Raw genomic sequence first — 21,110 nt, 5'->3', positions numbered from 1 at the left:
CGCCCCGTGCATCCTTAGTTTGTTTCTGTCATAGTAACTCAAATCGGATTACACCAGGACACAGTTAATTACAGAAGTCTGATATCTCTACAAGGTCCAGCTTTTTACCTACAGAACTTAAGTTAATACTGACAGTGCATTTGTGGCATTCAGTCCGGCGGTGAACTGGATTGGTCTCGGCTGAGCCAGCTGGTGGAGAGAGCACACGCACCTGGGTTGCCTTAGCTAATCAGCCCAGGCGCTTAAAAGGTGTGTATTTGTTGTTTTAGTTTGTTGTTTTATTTAATTGTTTTTGCCTGGAACCCATGAGGGGGAAGGGTGAAGATGTCGTTTATTTTATTTTGTGTGAGTGCGCTCTCTCGCTCTCTCTCTCCATGTGGAAACCCACGGTGTTCCCCGGCCCTGCCGCATCTCCCTCCCAGGGGTATCACTCTGGCGTGTGACAGCATTATCTTTAGACACACATTTTAGTTCACTTAAGGATTATGTCAAATAAAATGGTTATGTGGACCTACAAAAGGTAAATGTAGGGTTATGATAGTGGCTTGGATCAGGGCTGCAGGGTGGTACCGCCATGTCAAACAAATTCAAAAGGCCCAGAAGGTGGAAACACTGTTTCCCATTTGTGGACGTGTGTATGAGAGATCGCTGTGTGGGTGACAGTGGGAGAAACAATGGGCAAGTCGATTCTGGCTTTTATGCAACTGTAACTATGGAGGGGGAATTCCTCTGTTTCTCTGCATATGTGAGCAAGCAATGGCTTTAATTACAGGAAAGATAACAACAATGTCCACGCTCTGAAACTGAAACTGCTACACGCATCGGTGGAACATTTTTCTTGTTATGCCAGTCTTGCTGTTTCTGGATAATTTCTGAACATTTATAAAATGTGGTCAAAAAAATTGCTTAACATTTATGAAATGTGGTCGAGAAACAAATGGTTGAAAAAATTATTATTAAAGGTATACAGTTATATTTTTATTGAGATTTTACAACCCTTCCCATATGTCACATTACAGTCAGAATATAGTCAAATATGGTCTAAATTGAATAACCTCTTAATAGTTGCAATGCAATTTCATAAATTTCATAAACAGTACAACAGAAACACTGGGACACCCCTTTAAAATAATCCTAGAATCGCCACTATCTTCGATGCAATGACTGAACAGCCCAGCTAGGAAACTACAGAGTGAAAAGAAGAGTGCCTGGCAATCCATGGTTCAGCCAAGAGAGAACAAAACAGTCTCTTCCTTCCCAAATCGACTGGGGATGTTTCAGCAATGAGACGAGTCTTACAGATGCAATTCAGCATTGCAAATTAGGAGATAAGAACACATTTTCTGTGAATGCGATTATGGATAACATTCACACACACACACATGCACACACAAACACCTCAGTGAGTCTAATTATTATAAAGGATTAGGTCAAAAGGTTTAAAGCGGTGTATTTCATTCAGATGACAGCTTGGCTGCATTGTTGAAAATGCAATGTAAAAGGCCAAAATGTACTCTGTCTACTGTTAAAACAATTGACTTTCAGGAACACATTATGCAGAACAAGGATAATCTCAGCCGCTAGATATATAAGCAAAGTTCTAGATTTCACTCAGCTGTTAGAACTGTTCCAGGACCAACCCAAAATTGGATTGTTTACCTAAAATGCTTAAAATCTGAAGCATAGGCTGTTCTTATAGTATTTTCATAGGCAGCACTGTGGAAACTCTTGAAATAGTGCATATCTTTTCCAGTAGTCACCTTGAGAGCTTCAGGAAGAACAATGGAAACCACAAGCTGTCAGTTACATAAATGCCAGGACAAAATGTGCTAAAAAAAAAAAACAAGCACAAAACCATACTCATCTTTCACTAAGTGTTGGTTTTCCAGAACATATGTTTTCCTTATACAAAGGCTCAAGCCCCTAAACTCATAACAGGGGTGTGTTGTCAAAGGGAGGCAGTAATAAAAAATAGACAGTATTTATATTTCATTCTGATGTATTTTTTCTTGTCAGCCATGCTTGGCAGCTAGGTAACTAGTGGACTGGAAGGAATTCTTTTTTTTCCTCTTAAACGCTAGCATTGTACTGCTCCACTGGAATAGCCACAATATCTGTTATTTAGTTGTGTAAATGGTTCCCAGTGTAAGGTGCATCTGTACAGTTTGACCATCCCAAACATGTTCATTTTAGAAACTCAATCATTCCAGGCCTAGGTTTTGCGATAGGTTATCTTTAAGAATCCAGCCGATGTCCACAGCCTGAGCTGAAGGGGCCTCTGCACAGTGCTGAATGTTTGGTAGCATTTCACCACCATCTTGTGCCTCCCTAAGATCGCCGTGATCTGTCTGATTTTCCTTTTCACAAAAGTTGTGTGGAACACAATATGTTGTAATCACTTTTGGCATGAACTCGTAGTGGATGTCACTCTGTTTGGGGAGCACTCTCCATTTTGCTCTGAGGTGTCGAAACGTGTGCTCTACAGACACTCTAATAGCACTCAGGTGCCTATTGAAAGCCTCTTCTGCAGGGGATGGCCCGGGGAAAGCTTTGAGAAGCCATGGCAGTGGGGGATACGTTGGATTACCTGCAAACATCAGAGGGATGTGTCCTCCATTCAGTTCACAAGTGGCATGTGGGTGAAAGTCTGGTCTTTTTTACAAGTTTAACTCTCTGAGAACTGCAGCATCATGTGCACTGCTAGGGATACCAGTGAAAACCTTTCTGAAGAGCCCCCTGTCATCGACGACAGCTTGCGAATCAGCTTGCAAATAACATCTTTCTATTACAAACCATGTATTTTTTGCTGTTATACGTTTACAGAATGAAATGTAAAGAAAAAATGAAAGGGTTGGTACCCAGTGAGGTTATGGAGAGGGCTTAAGATTTGGAGATAAGGGTCACTAGATTGTGTTGAAAATAATCTATTGTAGATGTAGCGTTCTTTTGGGAAACATTAGGTATTTTAAATTTAAATGTAATATTTATTAAAGAAATTAATTTTACTCATCAACGTGTTTGTGTCAAGCCCAGAAGGTGGAAATACTGTTTCCCATTTGTGCAAGTGTTGTATGAGAGATCCCTGTGTGGATGACAGTGGGAGAAGGAATGGGCAAGCTGATTCTTGCTTGTATGCAACCGTAACTATGGAGGGGGAATTCCTCTGTTTCACATGAATATTCAGCGTCACCCTAGAATGGTGTCATCGCGGCATGCTTGGAAACAGCCAGTAAGCCCAGTCTATTACCTGTGAGTGCTACCTGGGAATGCAGTGCCACTTCCCCTCCCCCAGTTCAGAAACATCCTATCAGGTTCTTCTCAGTCGTCAATAAACAGGAGCGGTTGCCGGGGAGCCTTTCTGCTGCTTTTGTTTAATGTTTTTTATCCCTTTTCTTGCTTTTCTGCCTTACTAACATTCATTCAGGTAAGACAAATTCATGTCCCTTTAAATTCAAACAAAACATTGTGCTTAGCTGAATCTGTGTTTATGCATTTGAAAATGTATTTTAGTCAACAAGCAATTGTGAGGAAACAGAACGTGTCCTATGGAAACATTGATGCGGTTGTGAAAATGTTAAAGGGTTTATGACCTGGGAAATTAGATATTCATGTATAAGTAACCGATAGAATATCAAGTATATTTCTGCTCAAATAACAAGACTTTTGTGAAATCTTGTGGGATACGCCTTTTCATATGTGAGCAAGCAATGGCTTTAATTACAGGAAAGGTAACAATAATGTCCACGCTCTGAAACTGAAACTGCTACACACATTGCTGGAATATTTTTCTTGTTATGGCCGATCTTGGTGTTTATGGATAATTTCTGAACATTTATAAAATGTGGTCAAAAAAAGAAATGGTTGAAGAAAACTTCACACTAAAAGTGAAACCATAGAGTCAGGACTGACAGCATATTGGACGGGCAAATGAGCAAAGCTAGTAATGTAAGGTGTTGGCATTTTCCATATATAACAAAAGGCATATATCTATATGTATGTATGTAAGTGTTTATTGCCGTTATTATTATTATTATTATTATTAAAGGTTCACAGTTGCTTTTGTGGAGATTTGTGATTCCACCCTTCTATGGTCACATATAGTCAGAGCTGTAAAACACATTCAGTTATGACCCACCATGGTATTGAAAAAGTTAAACGCCCTGTGGATTAGAAGGAACCTTAGGAGAAAATCCTGAAGTAAATGCATTTGACCCGAAATGAAGTGCAACATTTGTGGGCTTGGATCAAAGAAGGTGTTTCATGTAATGCAGTCCATTTACCATTTACCATTCTCATATGTCACATTATAGTCAGATGTCTGTTCTTCTTCCTGAAAACACATTAATTTCATGTTATATGAACCCTACCATTGTGTATTGAAAAAGATTATATTATGACTCTGTGGTATTTAGAAAAGGGAACTATAGTGGGGAAAATCCATGGAAGTAGAAATGCAATTTCAGCCAAAACCAACAAGCAAATGCAAGCCTGCAAACATTCTGTTGGGATTCTGGGTGGCGTATCCAGCAAGTACATGGTGTTTCAGTGTAGTGATGCACTCCTCTGTCTGGCATTGACTCCAGTCCACAGGAAAGCACACAACTGGCTGTGGCAACTGGGTTGCCCAATCTCATTGCACAAGAGCAAATCCTCTGATCAGCTGGCCATGAAAATTGTGCATGGAGTATATTTTTTTTATATGCAATAACTAAATGGCTCCATTGGGCATTTGCAGAGTGAAAAGAAGCATTGCCTGGAAACCTATGCTTCAGCCGAGAAAGGACAAAACAAGCTCTTCCTTCACAAACCGATTTGGGATGTTTCAGCAATGAGACGAGTCTCACAAATGCAATTCAGCATTGCAAATTAGGAGATAAGGAAACACGTTCTATGAATATGTATACAGATTCTCTCTCTCTCTCTCTCTCTCTCTCTCTCTCTCTCTCACACACACACACACACATACACACACACACCCCTTTGAGAGTCTAATTATTACAAAGGAATAAGGTCAAAATTAAAGAAACAGAATAGAAATATTAACTCCAGAAATCCTTTCTGAAATTGAACGTGGTCACAACTCGAGACCATTTAACAGTTGTTGATTTGCATTCTTACTACAGGCACACCCTTTATCACGAATCTTTGTAATTACATTACATTACAGGCATTTAGCAGACACTCTTATCCAGAGCGACGTACAACAAGTGCATTAGTTCAAGGTGCAGAGGTGCAAAAGAAACACACTAGAGTGAAGTAAAGATGTATGTAATAAAAATGTAATAAAAATGCATGCTTAAAATCCATAATGCACAAAATAATAGGTAAATATGATGGTGTGCAATGTACTACTCTGTACTGCATTAATTATTATATTACAGCTTGGGAAAAAAGGCAAAAATGTACTCTGTCTAGAGCTGTACAAATAACAAGGCTAATCTCACCTGCTAGACATATAAGCAAAGTTCTAGATTTCACTCTGCTGTTAGATAGAACTGTTCCAGGACCATATAAGCAACATTGGATTGTTTGCCATGAACACCTTAAGTCTGAAGCATAGGCTGTGGTATTTTCACAGGCAGCACTGTGGAAATAGTGCATATCTTTTCCAGTAGTCACCTTGAGAGCTTCAGGAAGAACAATGGAAGCCACAAGCTGTCAGTTACATAAATGGCAGTAAAAATAGAGCTCAAAAAATAAGCTCAAAACCATACCCATTGTTCACAAAGTGTTTGTTGTCGAATAGCTATGTTTCTTCTACAAAAGGTCAAGCCCCTGAAGTCAAAACAGGGGTTTATTGTCAAAGGAACAAAAAATCGGCAGTATGTGTATTTCATTCTGATGTATTTTTTCGTTAGCCATACTTGGCAGCTAGGTAACTAGTGGATTGGAAGGCATTCCTTTTTTCCTCTAAAATGTTAGCATAGTGTTACTCCACTGGAATACCCACAATATCGTTACTTAGTGTTGTAAATGGCTCCCAGGGTAAGGTGCATCTGAGGTACAGTTTTGCTCTATGAACTCATAATATCTCCACAAAACTATCATAGACCTTGACTTATTAATATGTCATGCCACATTGCAGGTTTCAGAGTGCATATGGATCACTGGAGAAGGAAAGGAGGGAGTGTTTTGCCACATTGCACCAAAGCTACACAACCTTGCTAAAAGGGCACCATGATAAGGAGGAAGGAAGTAACAGATAATCCAAAATAGAACTCGGGAAACCTTATTGAGACCCCACCAGGGATTAATCTGAGCAACTGAAGCTGGCTCACCACATTTTGTAAAGACAAAATGTGCTGAGTACAATGTGCAGTCATAAAAACCTAAGGACTGATAGTCTAAACTAGACCAATACAAGAAATGTATCCAGGGAATTTTCTGGTCAGCATGTTAACAGAATGGGTGGCATTTGGTAAAGATACAATAAAATCCCGCAAATGGTATATAAATAACATCAACCATTTGTTTTCTCATTCAGGAGCAAGCGGTTTTCCCCCCTGACTGCCAAGCGACCCCCATCCCCCCACCTCTGATGCAGAGATGAACTGGTCAGCATTGGAAGTTCTCATTAGTGGAGTCAACAAGTACTCCACTGTGTTTGGCCGCGTATGGCTCTCCATGGTGTTCGTGTTCCGCGTGCTGGTGTTCGTGGTGGCGGCGCAGCGGGTGTGGGGTGACGAGAACAAGGACTTTGTTTGCAACACGGCGCAGCCGGGCTGCACCAACGTCTGCTACGACAGCGTCTTCCCCATCTCCCACATCCGTCTGTGGGCCCTGCAGCTCATCTTCGTCACCTGCCCCTCCCTCATGGTGGTGGCGCACGTCAAATACAGAGAGGAGAAAGACAAGAAGTACGCTACCCTTCACAAAGGCTCCCACCTGTACGCCAACCCGGGGAAGAAGCGCGGTGGCCTGTGGTGGACCTACCTGGCCAGCTTGGTCTTCAAAGCGGGCTTTGATGCCGCCTTCCTCTACATCCTCTACTACATCTATGAGGGTTATGACATGCCCCGCCTCTCTAAGTGTGCCCTGGAGCCCTGCCCCAACATAGTGGACTGCTACATCTCCCGCCCCACAGAGAAGAAGATATTCACCATCTTCATGGTGGTATCATCGGCCGCCTGCATCTTCATGTGCATCTGTGAGATGATATACCTGGTGGGCAAGCGCTTCATGAAGCTCATTAGGGCCCGGAAGGAAAGCGAACGGGCGCTTTTTGCCGAGCGGCACAATCTCACAGTCATGGCTCCACTCAACTCAGAGTATGCCAAGCAGGATCCCACAGCCGCTCCCTCCAACCAGAACAACAGCAACATTAAGGCCGAGGAGGCATCCACCAGCAAGATAATGTAACAGAGCAGCACGCATTGCATGTGCTTGCAACTGTTTCAGACACTACACTGTGCTGGTGTGGAAAAAAGACACCTCACAATACCTGTGCAATACTCCCAGACAGACAATGAGACGAACTAGGACTTGCTGAGATCCAAAAAGCTTTTTTATTTTTTTTACCGTGTATGGATTTTCTGTTGCGTATGTTTTCACAGACTCACAGTGGTGGACTATTCCTGTGCTTATACTTTTTGCATTAATTTATAAAACTGGGATAACTTGGACAATGGAAAGTGCGTACTACCAAAGTATATTGCCCATCCAGAATACATTGGCACACGATTGTTTAAATCAGTTAGCCATCTACCAGAATGTTTTCACCAGTCAGACCTCTGGGATATTTCAGCAATATCATAACTTTTTGAAGGAGGTACATGGGACGTTCTCATTTTCTTTTCCAGTTTTCACAAATGGGTGAAAGGTGTATGCTGTCCCCTAGTGTTTGAACAAAAGAAAACACCACAAGCGATATGAAGGAAGACTGCTATAAATCTCTGAAATAATTATGACGTGAAATTGATTAATTAAAAGGTTGTTTTGCACTCTACCCAAAAGCGCATATGCACTGTTAAATGAGTGATATTACTATAGTAAACAAATAAAAACAATAAACTTTTTTAAATTATATTTTTGGATGGAATTTAATTATACACAATTACACTATGTGTAACAGACGGCGTTGAATAATCTTTGTTTTTTCTCCTTCGTGAACGCCCTTCCCCTGCCCAGCATAGTTGAAACGGTGGACTTGCATTTATTACGCAGTACGGCATTAGTTTACTGTAATTGTACTGCGCAGAAGAATCTAAAGTCATTGTTTTCTGTCTGATCACAGATTACGGTTAATCGCGGATAACTTGGTCTGTTGTTGATCTTTAAAAATGTAAAAATCCAAATAACTGCATTAGCCTATACGCCCTGCGTGTTATTATATTATGCGATACGAAGGTCAATGACAATGCAGTTACGCACTTGCACTGAGATATAATGCAGCGTTTGTTTGTCGTCTCACTAAGTGATTAGTCCGACCCTAGAGTGAGAAGCAGGGAGGAGTAGAATTTGTCCTGGCAATTTTTAATGTTAACTAATAAAAATAGCTATTCTTGTATGTAAATTTTAATCTAAAAAAATCTGTCTGAAAAGGTTTTTCGTACGCTTTACAGCCATATGACATCCTGAAATGAGTTTTCACTACGAGCAGGTAATAAAGCACTTCCGGGTTGGAGATGTGTAGCCAAGCTATATTTTTAATTAAGGCAAATAACGAACAGTTTGTTAACTTGCTATTAACCGTGAACATCACGTATTTTTAAATATATTACTAGATAAAGTCAACTATATTATCTTGATATTTTAGCAAGTAGACTGATGTTTAGTGCATCGTATTACACTACCACGACCTGCGCGAGACACACTATACACTAATTTGTTGTATCTTCAGACTGGCTGTTTCCAAAGTAATTTTGACTAGTAAGCTACCTGATAGCTGTTGCGATGTCAATATATGAGGCAAGTCGCTGTTGTTACGTCAACGTGTTAACCAGTTAGCCAGGTAGCCTGTTTGTGTCAGTTTGTTACTTCAGCTATGTTTGCTTTTTTGTCAAAACGTGCTTAAATGGGGACGCTTCCCTTGTTAGGATGTGACGACAGCCACTCTGATTTTTTATAGCTATTTATTTGGTTGCTGTGTCAGACGCATACTCTCCATTTGTATTGATAATAGTCGATATGTTGTCTAGCTAGCGAAGTATTTCTCTGCAGCCTATCCTCACAGGAACTAGTATATCGCTGTGTAGCTTGTGTAACTCCTTGGTAACAAATGGAACCGTAGCGGTAGAGCCGGATCGATAAATATACCTGTAGATGGCCAGCGTTTTTTGGTAGATAACTAGTGTCAGCGTGATGTGGTTGTTTCCAATAATACATTAATTTTTAAAATGTAGTAATTACGATAAGTCAGTGCCAGCCAGAGTGACTGAGTGAAGTCTTGTTATGCAGTGTTATCCTGGACCTGGGGGAGGAAGTCATTTCCCAGGACAGGGTCCAACGGGGGGTCCATACACTGCTGGGATGCCCCTAGGCGGTCAGTATGGAGGCACAGCCCCACCCTCGGCTCCACCAGCACCCCCTGGCTATGAACCATACGGAGGAGCTGCACCTCCACCTGGGGGACAATACGCAGGAGACCAAGCTCCTGGTGCCCCCTACGGAGGCTACGGTCAGCCCCAAGGTGGGGCTTATGGACAACAGCCTCCTGGGCTCGGTGAGACATCGGCCTGTGTGTTTGTCCATATTTTTGTCAGGTCATTGTGACATGATGTTATAAATTCATTCAAGGGTCTTCCAAAACAATGTGTGCTGCTTTACCTCCATGTCTACTCTCCACATGCACCAGCGACAAGGTATTTCGCAGCTAAGGTTTTTAATCTAAATAAATCTCATAGACTGCGACTGCTGCCTTCCCTGCTCTGTTGTCTGAGGGGACTCAATGCAGTTTACAGCACCAGATTTCAATTAGTGCCCACAGAGGGCATCTGAAAAATGCACAGTTGTTACCCTTTCCTGGAGCTGACTCCCTTCTATGTTTGCACTACTCTCCTGCACAAATACACTAATGTGCACACGCATGAATACACAGACACCAACGCAAATGCAAATATAAAATCACAATGGGTTTTGTTGATTTTAGGGCTGGGCCATTCCTGTTGCTTCATTTCTCATCAAACATAAATAGCCAGTCCAGTCACCACTGTTGTTTTAAGAATTAATGTGTTCTAGACTTCACGTGACTAGTGCAGAACAGTGTGGCCTACTCCAGAAGCGTGTTCTTCAATAATTAGTCGGCTCATATCAGATATCATTGTTCAGCCGTGCCATAATTCCAAAGCAGTTTTAAGACAGATTATAACAGGGGTGGGCAATTCCTGTCCTGGAGGGCCAGTGTGTGTGCAGGTTTTTGTTTTCACTAGTTTCCCTGACTAAATGAGCTAATTGGTTGTATAGAGGGTATGCACATGACATCACAGTAGGTGGAAGGCACTGCGGTTACACCCACTGAGTGGCAGAAAGACTATTGAGTGATAGTGTTGGCGTTCAGCTTGAATGCCGTGAAAACCCAAAAAACACATCTAAAATGGGAAAGAGCTGTTGTGCGATTGACTGTACAAATAGATTCGACAAGAAATCGGAGCTATCTTTTTTACAGACTGCCGAAAGCTAAAGAAAAGAGAAGCAGACAGATCGCTGCAATTCGCAGAAACAACTGGAATCCAGGCACCGAAACGTGGATTTGCGGTTGTCATTTTGTGTCAGGTATGTTGGATTTTTGGGTAAAATCATACCTTAAGTTATGTAGGCTACTGTATTGACTACTCATCAATTAAATATTTAGCATCTTTCATTTATATTCTGTGTAACTGTAAAGGTTTTGTCAGCATTTATTAAAAAACATCCATGATGATGAGTGTTCTACAAACAAAGGGGGGATGGTTAGATAGTATTAGCTAGCCAAGCATATAAATTATTAAGGTATGATTTTACCCAAAAATCCAACATACCTGACACAAAATATCAACCGCAAATCCACGTTTCGGTGCCTGGATTCGAGTTGTTTCTGCGGATTGCTGTGATGCATCGCTTCTCTTTTCTTTAGCTTTCGGCAGTCTGTAAAAAGATGGCTCTGATTTCTTGTTGAATGTCCATGGACCACTGGTTCTTTGGTAAGTTGTAAGGATCACTGTCGAGTCCAACTGCCTTTAATTTAAGCAGATAATCGTTTGTTTTACTCCCGGTTTTGCAGTTTCCTATACTAAAGGCAGCCATGTGGCAGCATGTTTTGCCACTCAGTCCCGACTGAGGGGGCGTATTCCGGTGGGAAAGTGACGTCGGTGCATACCCTCTATAGACCAACACTGGTTCACTCGTAGATTATAAATGGACTGCATTATATCACGGTTATATCATATCACAGAAAGGCGTTTCATATAGGGACACAAGTCTTTGGCTGTCATTCAACTGCTTATCAAGAAATGCAGTGAAATTGTCAGATGGCGTAAATGATAAGGCTAATTAAGTCATTGAGGCCAGAGCCAGAAACGGATATGGCCCTCGTTGCCCACCTCTGCTTTAGAACAAGCCTAACGACAGCAGCAGCAGAACTACTGCATGCTAATTACACATTTTTTTCCCCACTGGTTGCCAGTCACAGTCACGTGTCTTTGTTCTGCTGAGCTATCCAATGACATTGCAGCACTAGCTGACTGATGATGGCTTCATTCCAGCGTTAAGGCAGGCTGCAGAACTAGTGCATTTCAGCCAGGGGAGCAGTGCAGGACAGGCATCCGTAAAATGCATCAGACGTGAATTATGAAGAAGTGGCGAAGGAGGTCTTGTCTGGGATGTGTCAGCCATTCTCTGAGGATGATTAATGGAACGACTTAACGTCCAGGAGTTTAGCAGGTGCAGGTTGTACAGCGGATCTGTACCTGCAACAGAGACGAGTGGAGCGCTAGAGTGATGGCTGCAATAATGCAGAGCGAAGATGTGTGTGTGTGTGTGTGCGTGCGTGCGTGTGTGTGTGTGTGTGTGTGTATGTGTGCGTGTGTGTGCGTGCACGCATGCATTCATCCCCCATAATACTGTCCCCCCAGGGGGACTGAGTCACAGGGGCTGGTTCTTAAATGGAGTAGTCCTCGCTGCCCAGAGACACTAATCCATCTGGGTGGGGCCTGAAGTGGCACCAGGCCTCTTCTGCCTCCAGATGGCTGCAGTCAGGGTGCCCGCCTGCCAGGATGTGACAGGAACATGCTGCTGGTCCAAATCACTGTAATAGAGCTGTTTATTCCGTAAGCCTCGCACTTATGTCTTAAAGGGCATCTGTGGCTGTTCCTGAAAAACTACACAACAACACAGGTTTGACTCGGTTATTAGGTGCTATGTGTATCTAATCGAATGTTTGCAGTGCGTGTGTGCTTTTTCCTGGAAACTATGAAACGGACTCCCAGGAAGAAGAATGTTCAATCGGGCGTGCTTTGCTGAGAACGCATCAAGCGCATTGCTGCACCAGGGCAGGGTTTTGAATAATTTACACGTCCAACAGGACACATCAATCCCTGGATATTATTTCCTCATATGACGGCATTGGTGTATTTTAATCAGTAAGTGGTGTCCAGGTGAGATTAGAGAGGTGTGCTCTTGTAGAATAGTGTTGAGTAGGGAGTAGAGCATAGATACCCCTGAGCGCAGTACTTTATTAGCTTCACTGCAGTAAAGGCTTCACAGAATGAACTGGCTACAGAATGCACATTACCACTTATTTATCCTTCATAGGAATATGTGCATATAAAATTGAATAATGTGGAACATAATAAAATTTATTAATCTCCTTTTGGAATACTAGGTTGCTGTCACCAGCATACCGGCTGTGAAAATGTGACACATGCAGTTTAAAATATGGCAGTCAAGCGTGGCGTTGAATATCCATTCCATACATTTTCAGAAATGAATGTATCCGAGTCTAGTTCAGCTGTTAGAGAGCATCTGTATTCTGCGATACAGTTACAGTGTACTCTGGATGTAGCTTGTTCATGAAAATGAAGTGTGTTTTCTTCACTGCAGTCTGTTGACCATGCTGTGCAATGATTTTCTGTAGATAAAGGGCTGCAGCAACTGTTTACCACAACTTATGTTTATTTGCAGCACCCTCGGTCACTCTGTGTCCCCACGCACCATCAATAGCAAACAGCACTAGCAACGGCCCTCGTACTGCATATAAAGCGTTTCACCACAGAGGCTGAGCGATTGCAGTTTCCTGACAAGCTGTGCAGTCAAGCATCGGTGGAGGTATTGGCTCTGAAAACTAAGAGATTGAGCTTTATCTGCGCCACCTTTCCCAACAGGTAATGTACCCCCAGGTGTAAACCCGGAGGCCTACCAGTGGTTCCAGTCAGTGGACACGGACCACAGTGGCTGCATCACCCTGAAGGAGCTGAAACAGGCTCTCGTCAACTCCAACTGGTCTGCCTTCAACGACGAGACCTGTCTCATGATGATCAGTGAGTGCAGCATCAGTTTGAGTGGAGTGGTGTACGTGTCATAACCTCAAGGAGTGTGCACACCGAGGAAAACCCAATATAAGGACATCTGCTCGGCAGCTAATAGCCAGATAATAAAATGTTACACTGAAATTGACTAGTTCCCACAGGCCAGGGTAAATGCCTGTTACATTTTCTGTATTGACATATTACAAGTAGGATTTCTTGTTCTACATACCTCAGGGGAGACCAAATATGGTTAATGTGACTTGTGATTTTGCTATCCCCCCTTCGCTTCATGGAGACATGTTTGACAACACCAAGTCGGGGCGGATGGATGTCTTCGGTTTCTCGGCGCTGTGGAATTTCCTGCAGCAGTGGAGGGCGCTGTTCCAGCAGTTCGACCGCGACCATTCCGGTTGTATCAGTGGCAGCGAGCTGCACCAGGGTAAGCAGGGAGGCGTGGCTCGCGGCTCACCTCCGCCGCAGGCATGTCCTCATGTTAAAGAGCATCCAGGGGCACAGTCTGAATGTTGGTAAAGGTCATGTAAGTAATTCCCTTCATGTCAGTATCTCAAAGGGCTGTACGGTGAATGGGGGCGTGCACCCACCCAAGTTACTTTTCTGCACTGCGACAGGGAAGATCCAGCTCATTGACGCCCTCCGTCCCTCCCTGGGCAAGATTACGCCCAGTTATACGCTTCCACTGTCGCAGTCAGGGTTTAACACCAGACTACAGTGCACATCACTCCACTGAAACCCAGTGTGCTAATAGGACTAGCCTGGAGAGAGGTGGAGAGAGAGAGCGATTAGCCAATTAAACTGGGGAATGGTTTGCTGTAATGTGTTTGCAGTAGTAATTTTCATATTTGCACATATGCTCGTGGTAATAATCCACTGTATACGACACCTCCCTTGAGCTCTCTCAACCAAGTATTAACCGAGCCTAGCCCTGCTCTGCTTAAGCCATCAAGGAGGAGGAATTTAAAGGGTGGGATGTATGCAAATTAATGTCGCTATCAGTGTCTTACCATAATTATTATTGAGTGTGTATACCGTATCTAAATGGGGCTTGTGATTATTTAAAGTTTTGTGGAAAAAGTCAACACTGTGCTTATCTTTAAATGAGTCCCAGTGAAAGTGTTTAGATAGGAGCACTGAGCACACACCAAATGAAAATGGAATATTTATTCATGAAGAGCATATTTATTCATGCTCAGCATGTCTAGCCGGATAGCTATTTTTGGTCTTAATATTTTCATACAACGGCTCTGAGATTTTCAACATTTGATGTATGGCAGATGTTTGGACTGATTCTGGGAAATGGAAAGTGGCCAGGGGTTGACAAATTGTCTGACTGTTTGTCTAACAATTAATAGCAATTACTTTTTGTTCCTTGCAAGTTCAGCGGTCACTAACATGCCAAACTGAGTTTGAAGAAAGGGTATAATGCATGCATTTAATTGCAAGTCAAACTTAAGGGCAAATTTTTCTTGAATGCAGGCCAATGTGTCTGTGGCGTGCTTTCACTTACTTATTTGGGGGGAAATGGCTGTGCATAGCAGGTTGCACTGGGAACAGCAACACTTTGGCCCCTGTTGTGTGAACACCTTAGCCTGCTCGGTCTTGCATGTCCGTCCTTGCCGCTTTCTCAATAGGGCATTGTGCTGTTTGTTACGTTCATGGAAATGCTTAGTCACCAGTCCCTGGAGGACGCAGGCCAGCAGAGCTGCAGTAGTGTGTGCACGAAATTCATAGGAAACACTCTTAGCCTGGTTCCCGGAGGACCCTCACACAGGCGTGACTCGGCCCTCGCTAGACCCCCGACAATGACATCACTTCCCCATCAGCCAAGCCGTGCGGAACACAGCCTCTCATTAGGCTCGGCCCGCGTGGTTTTCCCCTTTCCCCAGAGCGCGAGTGGAGCCGGCGCCCCTGCCCTCGTTTGGCTGACCGTCTGTCGCTCTGCTCCTTGCCCCCCTGCAGCTCTCTCCCAGATGGGGTACAGCCTCAGCCCTCAGTTCACCCAGGAGCTGGCGGCACGGCACCCGCCGCGGGGCTCCATGCAGCTGGACCGCTTCATCCAGGTGTGCACGCAGCTGCAGAGCATGACCCAGGCCTTCCGCGAGAGGGACGCCGCCGTGACGGGCAGCGCGCGTATCAGCTACGAGGACTTCCTGTCCGGCGCCATCTCGCGACTCGTGTGACGGGCGGCTGCCTCTGCCGCTCGCCCCCTTCTTCTCTGTTTACAAAAAAAAAAAGTACCTTATAACCTAACAGTTTGCTCTGTTGTCCTGAGGCACTGTTTCAATTGCTAGTGAAAATGTTTGTTCTAGTAATAGTAATTCCTTAAATTGGCACACGTTGCCCAGCAGTGAATGGTGGATCTTGAAATGTAGTAATTTGACAGATGTGCAACTTATTTACTTAACACATAGGTATTCCGCATATTGTCTGGTTCTGCTTTTAATATTGATTGTTGCGGTGCTGTGAAAAAGTAACCAAAATTTGCGCTGCTTTGATAAGAAGTGGTTACTTGTGATGTCTGCTATATCAGATCACCTTTATCTGTACTAGGACTTATGAGATGAACAAATGTCCTTTTGACTTAAAATGTGCCAAAAAAAAAGGAAAAGAAATCACTTAACTCTGTCACATCACAGTCTATATTGGCTGGAGCTATAGGTGTAAGTGTCTTACTGGAATGCATCTTTTAGCCCAGGACCCAAACTACTGCTCCATACTACTATACTAAAGAATTGTTCATAATTTCTCCCTTCAAAGTAACCCTAGTTTCACATTCTTAGAGGAACAAAAGCACTTTAACATTCATTACAACTCATTGTATAATTTCTCTTGTTTTCATCATATGGTTAGAGCTGCACTAGGAAATTATAGAAAATGACTGAGATGCACTTTGAATTCATTTTAAGATTAGGGGGCAGCAAAAAAGCTTTTAGTGTCTGAAACACTATAAGAAACTTATACACAAGAAATTAAGATGTGGACTAAGGTTATGCCAATTGGCAGTTGGTAACCCCCATTAAGACTGCTTGTAAATATTCCATTGATTCCTAAGCATGGGTACAAGGAAAAGAAACAAGCAAGCTCATCACTAGGCATAGTTTGCCAATTTAATTGGTTTCATATTTATTTCATATGAATGTGTATTGTGTTTTTTTCCCATATTTATTTATTTAATGGCATTAAATCCTCAATAAAGAATCAGAATGCCTATTACCTCCACTTTTATCAATAAAAAATAACTTCAAGTTCTGTGCCATTTTTAGATTTTAGTAGTTATATCTGTGTCATGTGTTTCATGCTAATTAAAATGTTGCAAACAGACTGAATTTGTTTGTTTTTTTTTTCATTTTATTCCCCCCCTTTCGGTTGCATATACGCCTATATCAGTCTCGATCCTGGATAGGAAGCCTGCCATATTAATGCGGTTCTGATAACTTCACTGCTTTCTCCAGTGAATGTCGCTGTTGAGCACTTCTGTCTTGTGGATTGAAAAAAGACAACAAGGAAGCACTCTGCGCGTCAGTCAGGAGAGTGTATGTGGACCTTAATGTTAAACTTTCAAAATCAGAGGGGAAAAGCATAGTTTGGAGGGGAGTAATCAAACAATGGCAACAACATTGGGATAGTGAAACAAAAGGAAGACCTTTATATAAAATACAAAATAAAGTAGGAATGGCAAGAAACAGTGGAACCGATAGAAGAGAGCAAGTAATCATAAATAGATTAAGAATTGGTCACAGCAACTTGAATAGCACACTATTTATTATAGGAAAACATCCAACTGGCTATTGCGATCAGTGCCAGGAATTAGAAACAGTGGAGCATGTCCCGATTGAATGCAGGAAGTATGAGCAAGAAAGAAGGGTAATGTTTACAGGATTACAGAGACTAGGTGTGGAGGCAAGGTTTACAGATCTGTTTGAGTGTGGGGACACGGTGGAGGAAAAGAAGGAGATATTTAGTTTTTTGATGGCAACTGGAATAAGTAACAGGATATAAGAGATCCAGACAGCAATACATGGTTAGATCCAGAAGGGGGCGGTAATGCAACTAAAAAGGATTTCAACTGCCGTAAAACACCAAAGAAGAAGAAGAACAACAACAACACTGTGCGTTGTCATTACGTGAGCCAATATATTTTCAGCGGGGACGGAAGTTAGTTCGGCTGCACGTAGAAGGCAGAGGTGAGTGAGCCATTACAAAATAATTATGTATCAGTACACTGATTATTGATTACGCAGGACTGATATAGTGAAAAGCCGTTCACCTTATGTTTAGACATTTTCATAAGATATGCTTTTTAAACAATTGAATAAAAGCGTTTTATGCCGGTCACGTGTGAGTACCTCTGCATTGACTCGAGTCTCCTTGGTGCTACACGAATATTGGTTAGTTGAGTTGGCTAGCTGTATGTCTGGGTATTTCATCAAATTGCATAGCTTAGTGTGATATACAAACCATCCAAAAAACAAAAAAAGTAGCTACTTAGCTAAATTAGCCAGTCTGATTACGACACAGATTTCGTTTGCGGCTATCTCACCGCAGTGAGCGTCCGTGAAGGATTACGTTAACATTCGTGAAATGACTTTAGGAAATATTCTGGAAAAACCCGGCGTCTTTCAACGCGTTTTGCGTTTAATTAGGCAATTTTCCATGGCAACACATCCATGATTTTAAAAGTGCTTTTATTAAACGCATGTGCTATGTTCTGGACGTCGTTTTTATAGAGAACGCGCTGTTAATTGGGCTAAATTAGCTAAACTAGTCATGCTAGCCGAGTTTTAGTTTATAATATACAGTTAATTAAGCAGATGAAATAAACTGGATTAAATTGCGCCTTAAAGACAAGAAAACCAGAATCATTTTGGGAAAGTTCTCTATAGGTCACTGCAGGTCTTGATGCCCATTTTTTTTTTTTTTTGGCTTAGCCTATATCCGATTTTTTTGACCGCCTGTTTACATATCCATACATGTGCTCCCGCGGTTTACACTAGAAACAACCCCCGCGTGCACACAAGGGTTTAGATACCGATACGAAAGTGAACGACCATATCGGTATCTACAATGGACACAAAACGAGAGAGAAATAATGAATCAAGCGTTGGCTTTTCGAAGCGTCTTGGGTCCGCAACGAACTTCCGCTGTATTTTGGCCTACACCGACTCTTAGCCCCACATATTTAAAAGGACGTAACCTTGGTTTTCGCTACTGGACCGAGCCTTCGTCCTCCGTTTAACTTCTTTTAGCATTTACCATTACCAGCTGAGAGTGTTGTGCATGTGACATACGTTACGCGTCATTAAAATGCGAAAAGGAATGAGAATGTCGCATTTTGAATGACTTGCGAATCGGAATGAGCGGAAAATTACGATATCTGCGTTTAGATGACAGTCGCATTGACAGATAAACGGGTTCTTATCGGATTTATTTGCACATATGAATGGGGTCCAAAACGGATCTGAAAATATCCGATTCTATGTGCTTTCTTCTGTTTACACGTTCATACATATCTGATCTGTGCCCCGTGGGCAAAAAATAGAAATTGGGACACTTTTACTAGACGATGTAAACGTAGCCTGAGATTTCATGTTGGAGAAGTGAAGTTTTTGCTTACTTGTACCTATATACCAGACTCAGTAATATATGCTGTGTAGATTATCAGCAGTTCCTATCTAGATATTTGTGTGTGTTTATGTTTTAATGTGCAGTGGTCATCAGCCCTGGGACGAAGAGCAACCATGTGGCCTGTGATGTGGGTAGCCATGCGGACCTACGCCCCCTATGTCACGTTTCCAGTGGCTTTTGTGGTGGGGGCAGTGGGGTACCACCTAGAGTGGTTCATTCGGGGCACACCAAAGCCCCAGCTGAGGGAGGAGAAGAGCATTCTGGAGCTGAGGGAGGAGAGGAAGCTGGAGGAGCTAGCGGGGCAGGACTGTACCAATGTGACCAGCCTGAAGGAGCGGTTGGAGTTCACCCCCAGGGCCGCACTAGAAAGGAACCGGCCTGAGAAGAGTTAACTAACAGCTGCCCTGTATGTGGAAGAAAAGGGGGGGTACCTTCTGTGACACTGAGTGTTGGTGACATCCCCCACCATCCCTTGTCTTGGAAATATTCACACACATATTTACACCAGACACAGTCACTAGGCTACCACAGCCCTTTAAGAAAGCGATGGATGATGGGAGTTGTAGTACCCTACCCCCCGCCCCCCCATTCAGCCTGTTTGTTTTGTATACAAGCCTTGATTAAGTTTCTTTCCCAGATGCTTTCACACAAATTGATCTGTGGTGATTCACGTCTCAGACACATCCTGGGAGCAGGGCTTTTGTTAAGGAGACTGGAGACGCTTTATTCTGGAGACTTACTTGATTGTACTTTTCAGCCACATTCATCATAGAGGAAATACAAGAGCGAGACTGGTTACGGTACAGAGTCCTCGTCCTTTTTGATCATTTGTAAAGCCAAAACCTATGGCTGTGGTTGCCAGAAATCATTGCTGTGATTTGAAAAGGGACATGTTCCTGTTTGAAACGTGTGTAAATTAGGTTGGCCAGTTGGCGCCTTATTGGAATTCAAGAAGCTTCTATTCTAAGATGATGGCAAGAGGTAGTGAGAATTTGCACTAATCTTCAATTTTAATGAGTTGCCTACATTCACATTTTTGTCCTTGTGAATTGTGGGTATTTTGAAGAAAAATGTGTGTGTTGATGCATGTCCAATTATTCATAATTGAATATATGTACCGGATTTGCCTTCATTTTCAGAAAGCACATCAAGTATACTTGCTTGTCATCTGTTGTGTTCCTAAAGTATTTGAATATTTTAATTTTCTAATAGGTTAATGTAGTTCAGTCATTTCTGTGGCAGATGTATTTTTGCTTTTCAAGTATGGTTTTCAGGGAAGAATCAGGACGTGAAATGTGACAATTAAATCTGCATCCGTTTTAGAACTTCAAACTGTGATGACGTTTTCTTAATCCGTGTTTCGGCAGCGCTTGGTACAGTTTTATGAAGCAGTAGTAAGTCACAGTCCAATCTGAGCCAGAGTGTCATCGGTCATGTTCTGATCACAAATGGGCACCACTGTCTGTCACTTTGAGGGGGGGGGCGGTTTCATCCGCCAGGTCAAGCACAGTGAACAGGAAGTGATGGAGTCTCTCTTGGTAATGCATGCCAAAACAGTGTTCTTAGAGGAAATGGGCACAGTTTCTGTGGGATGCTAATAAAATCCCTTCAACAATCAAAAGCCTCTATGACTCACAACTGAAGTTCTTTTGGAGGAAATATCTTGTATTACATTCAGGTTGTGGTAGTGCAAACATTTTATAAAAATAGTGATGCCATATTACAGCCCTGTTTGGAATTGCATTTTCTGAATAGTCCTGATGAAATTCTAAGAAAAAGAAACATCTATATCTCAGAAAACAAAGAAAGAAAATGCAAAACTCCACAAAGAGAGCAGCCCTTGTGAATTTTTTAAATAAATCACGTGAAGCAGCAAGCTGTAAGACCTTATTTGGGTTTACCAATAAAGAATCACCGAACTCTCAACGAAAGGCATGTAGCCTATATGCACACACTGGGCATGTGTCATTGAATCCATCCTCAGTATTCAAATGCCCAAATATGAGCCTTAAAATTGCAGATAAAAAT

The 21,110-nt window shown here is 42.5% G+C and overlaps 3 protein-coding genes across 7 annotated transcripts in view; all 3 read left to right on the top strand.

The window, feature by feature from the left end:
- gjb9b (gap junction protein beta 9b) overlaps positions 1-8,023 on the top strand; it is an 81,244-nt gene extending 73,221 nt beyond the window's left edge. For 2 of the 3 annotated variants that reach the window (XM_064347620.1, XM_064347619.1), the window contains one exon: positions 6,485-8,023. In XM_064347620.1, the coding sequence (XP_064203690.1) occupies positions 6,547-7,359 (813 nt within the window). In that variant the 5' untranslated portion in view covers positions 6,485-6,546 and the 3' untranslated portion in view covers positions 7,360-8,023. Of the gene's footprint in view, positions 1-3,246; positions 3,425-6,484 lie in introns of those variants that run through there. The other variant, XM_064347618.1, reaches the window with a different exon arrangement.
- Positions 8,024-8,214: 191 nt separating this feature from the next.
- pef1 (penta-EF-hand domain containing 1) lies at positions 8,215-16,778 on the top strand. Of its 3 annotated transcripts, none has more exons than XM_064347621.1 (5): positions 8,215-8,599; positions 9,397-9,661; positions 13,296-13,451; positions 13,735-13,878; positions 15,417-16,778. In XM_064347621.1, the coding sequence occupies exons 1-5, from the start codon at positions 8,579-8,581 to the stop codon at positions 15,635-15,637; spliced, it is 807 nt and encodes a 268-aa protein (XP_064203691.1). In that variant the 5' UTR covers positions 8,215-8,578; the 3' UTR covers positions 15,638-16,778. The 3 variants fall into 3 exon arrangements, with proteins under 3 accessions (XP_064203691.1, XP_064203693.1, XP_064203694.1); XM_064347623.1 differs by lacking the exon at positions 8,215-8,599 and adding an exon at positions 8,611-8,907; XM_064347624.1 differs by lacking the exon at positions 8,215-8,599 and adding an exon at positions 8,929-8,950.
- Positions 16,779-17,439: 661 nt separating this feature from the next.
- smim12 (small integral membrane protein 12) lies at positions 17,440-20,706 on the top strand. Its single transcript, XM_064347636.1, has 2 exons — positions 17,440-17,641; positions 19,166-20,706. The coding sequence occupies exon 2, from the start codon at positions 19,196-19,198 to the stop codon at positions 19,472-19,474; it is 279 nt and encodes a 92-aa protein (XP_064203706.1). The 5' UTR covers positions 17,440-17,641; positions 19,166-19,195; the 3' UTR covers positions 19,475-20,706.
- Positions 20,707-21,110: the final 404 nt, after the last annotated feature.

The sequence above is a fragment of the Anguilla rostrata genome, chromosome 8, assembly GCF_018555375.3.
Source record: "Anguilla rostrata isolate EN2019 chromosome 8, ASM1855537v3, whole genome shotgun sequence".
In the NCBI taxonomy this organism is placed as follows: Eukaryota; Metazoa; Chordata; class Actinopteri; order Anguilliformes; family Anguillidae; genus Anguilla; species Anguilla rostrata.
Note: the sequence above shows the minus strand (reverse complement) of the source record. Positions and strands in the feature narration are given on the sequence as shown.

Bases quoted from the DNA above. Each gene is read 5' to 3' on its own strand.
- pef1 (XM_064347621.1), top strand. From the start codon at position 8,579: ATGAGTTTTCACTACGAGCAG. The intron at 8,600-9,396 runs GTAATAAAGCAC...CTTGTTATGCAG, and splicing joins TGAGTTTTCACTACGAGCAG to TGTTATCCTGGACCTGGGGG. The intron at 9,662-13,295 runs GTGAGACATCGG...CTTTCCCAACAG, and splicing joins ACAACAGCCTCCTGGGCTCG to GTAATGTACCCCCAGGTGTA.
- smim12 (XM_064347636.1), top strand. From the start codon at position 19,196: ATGTGGCCTGTGATGTGGGTAGCCATGCGGACCTACGCCCCCTATGTC.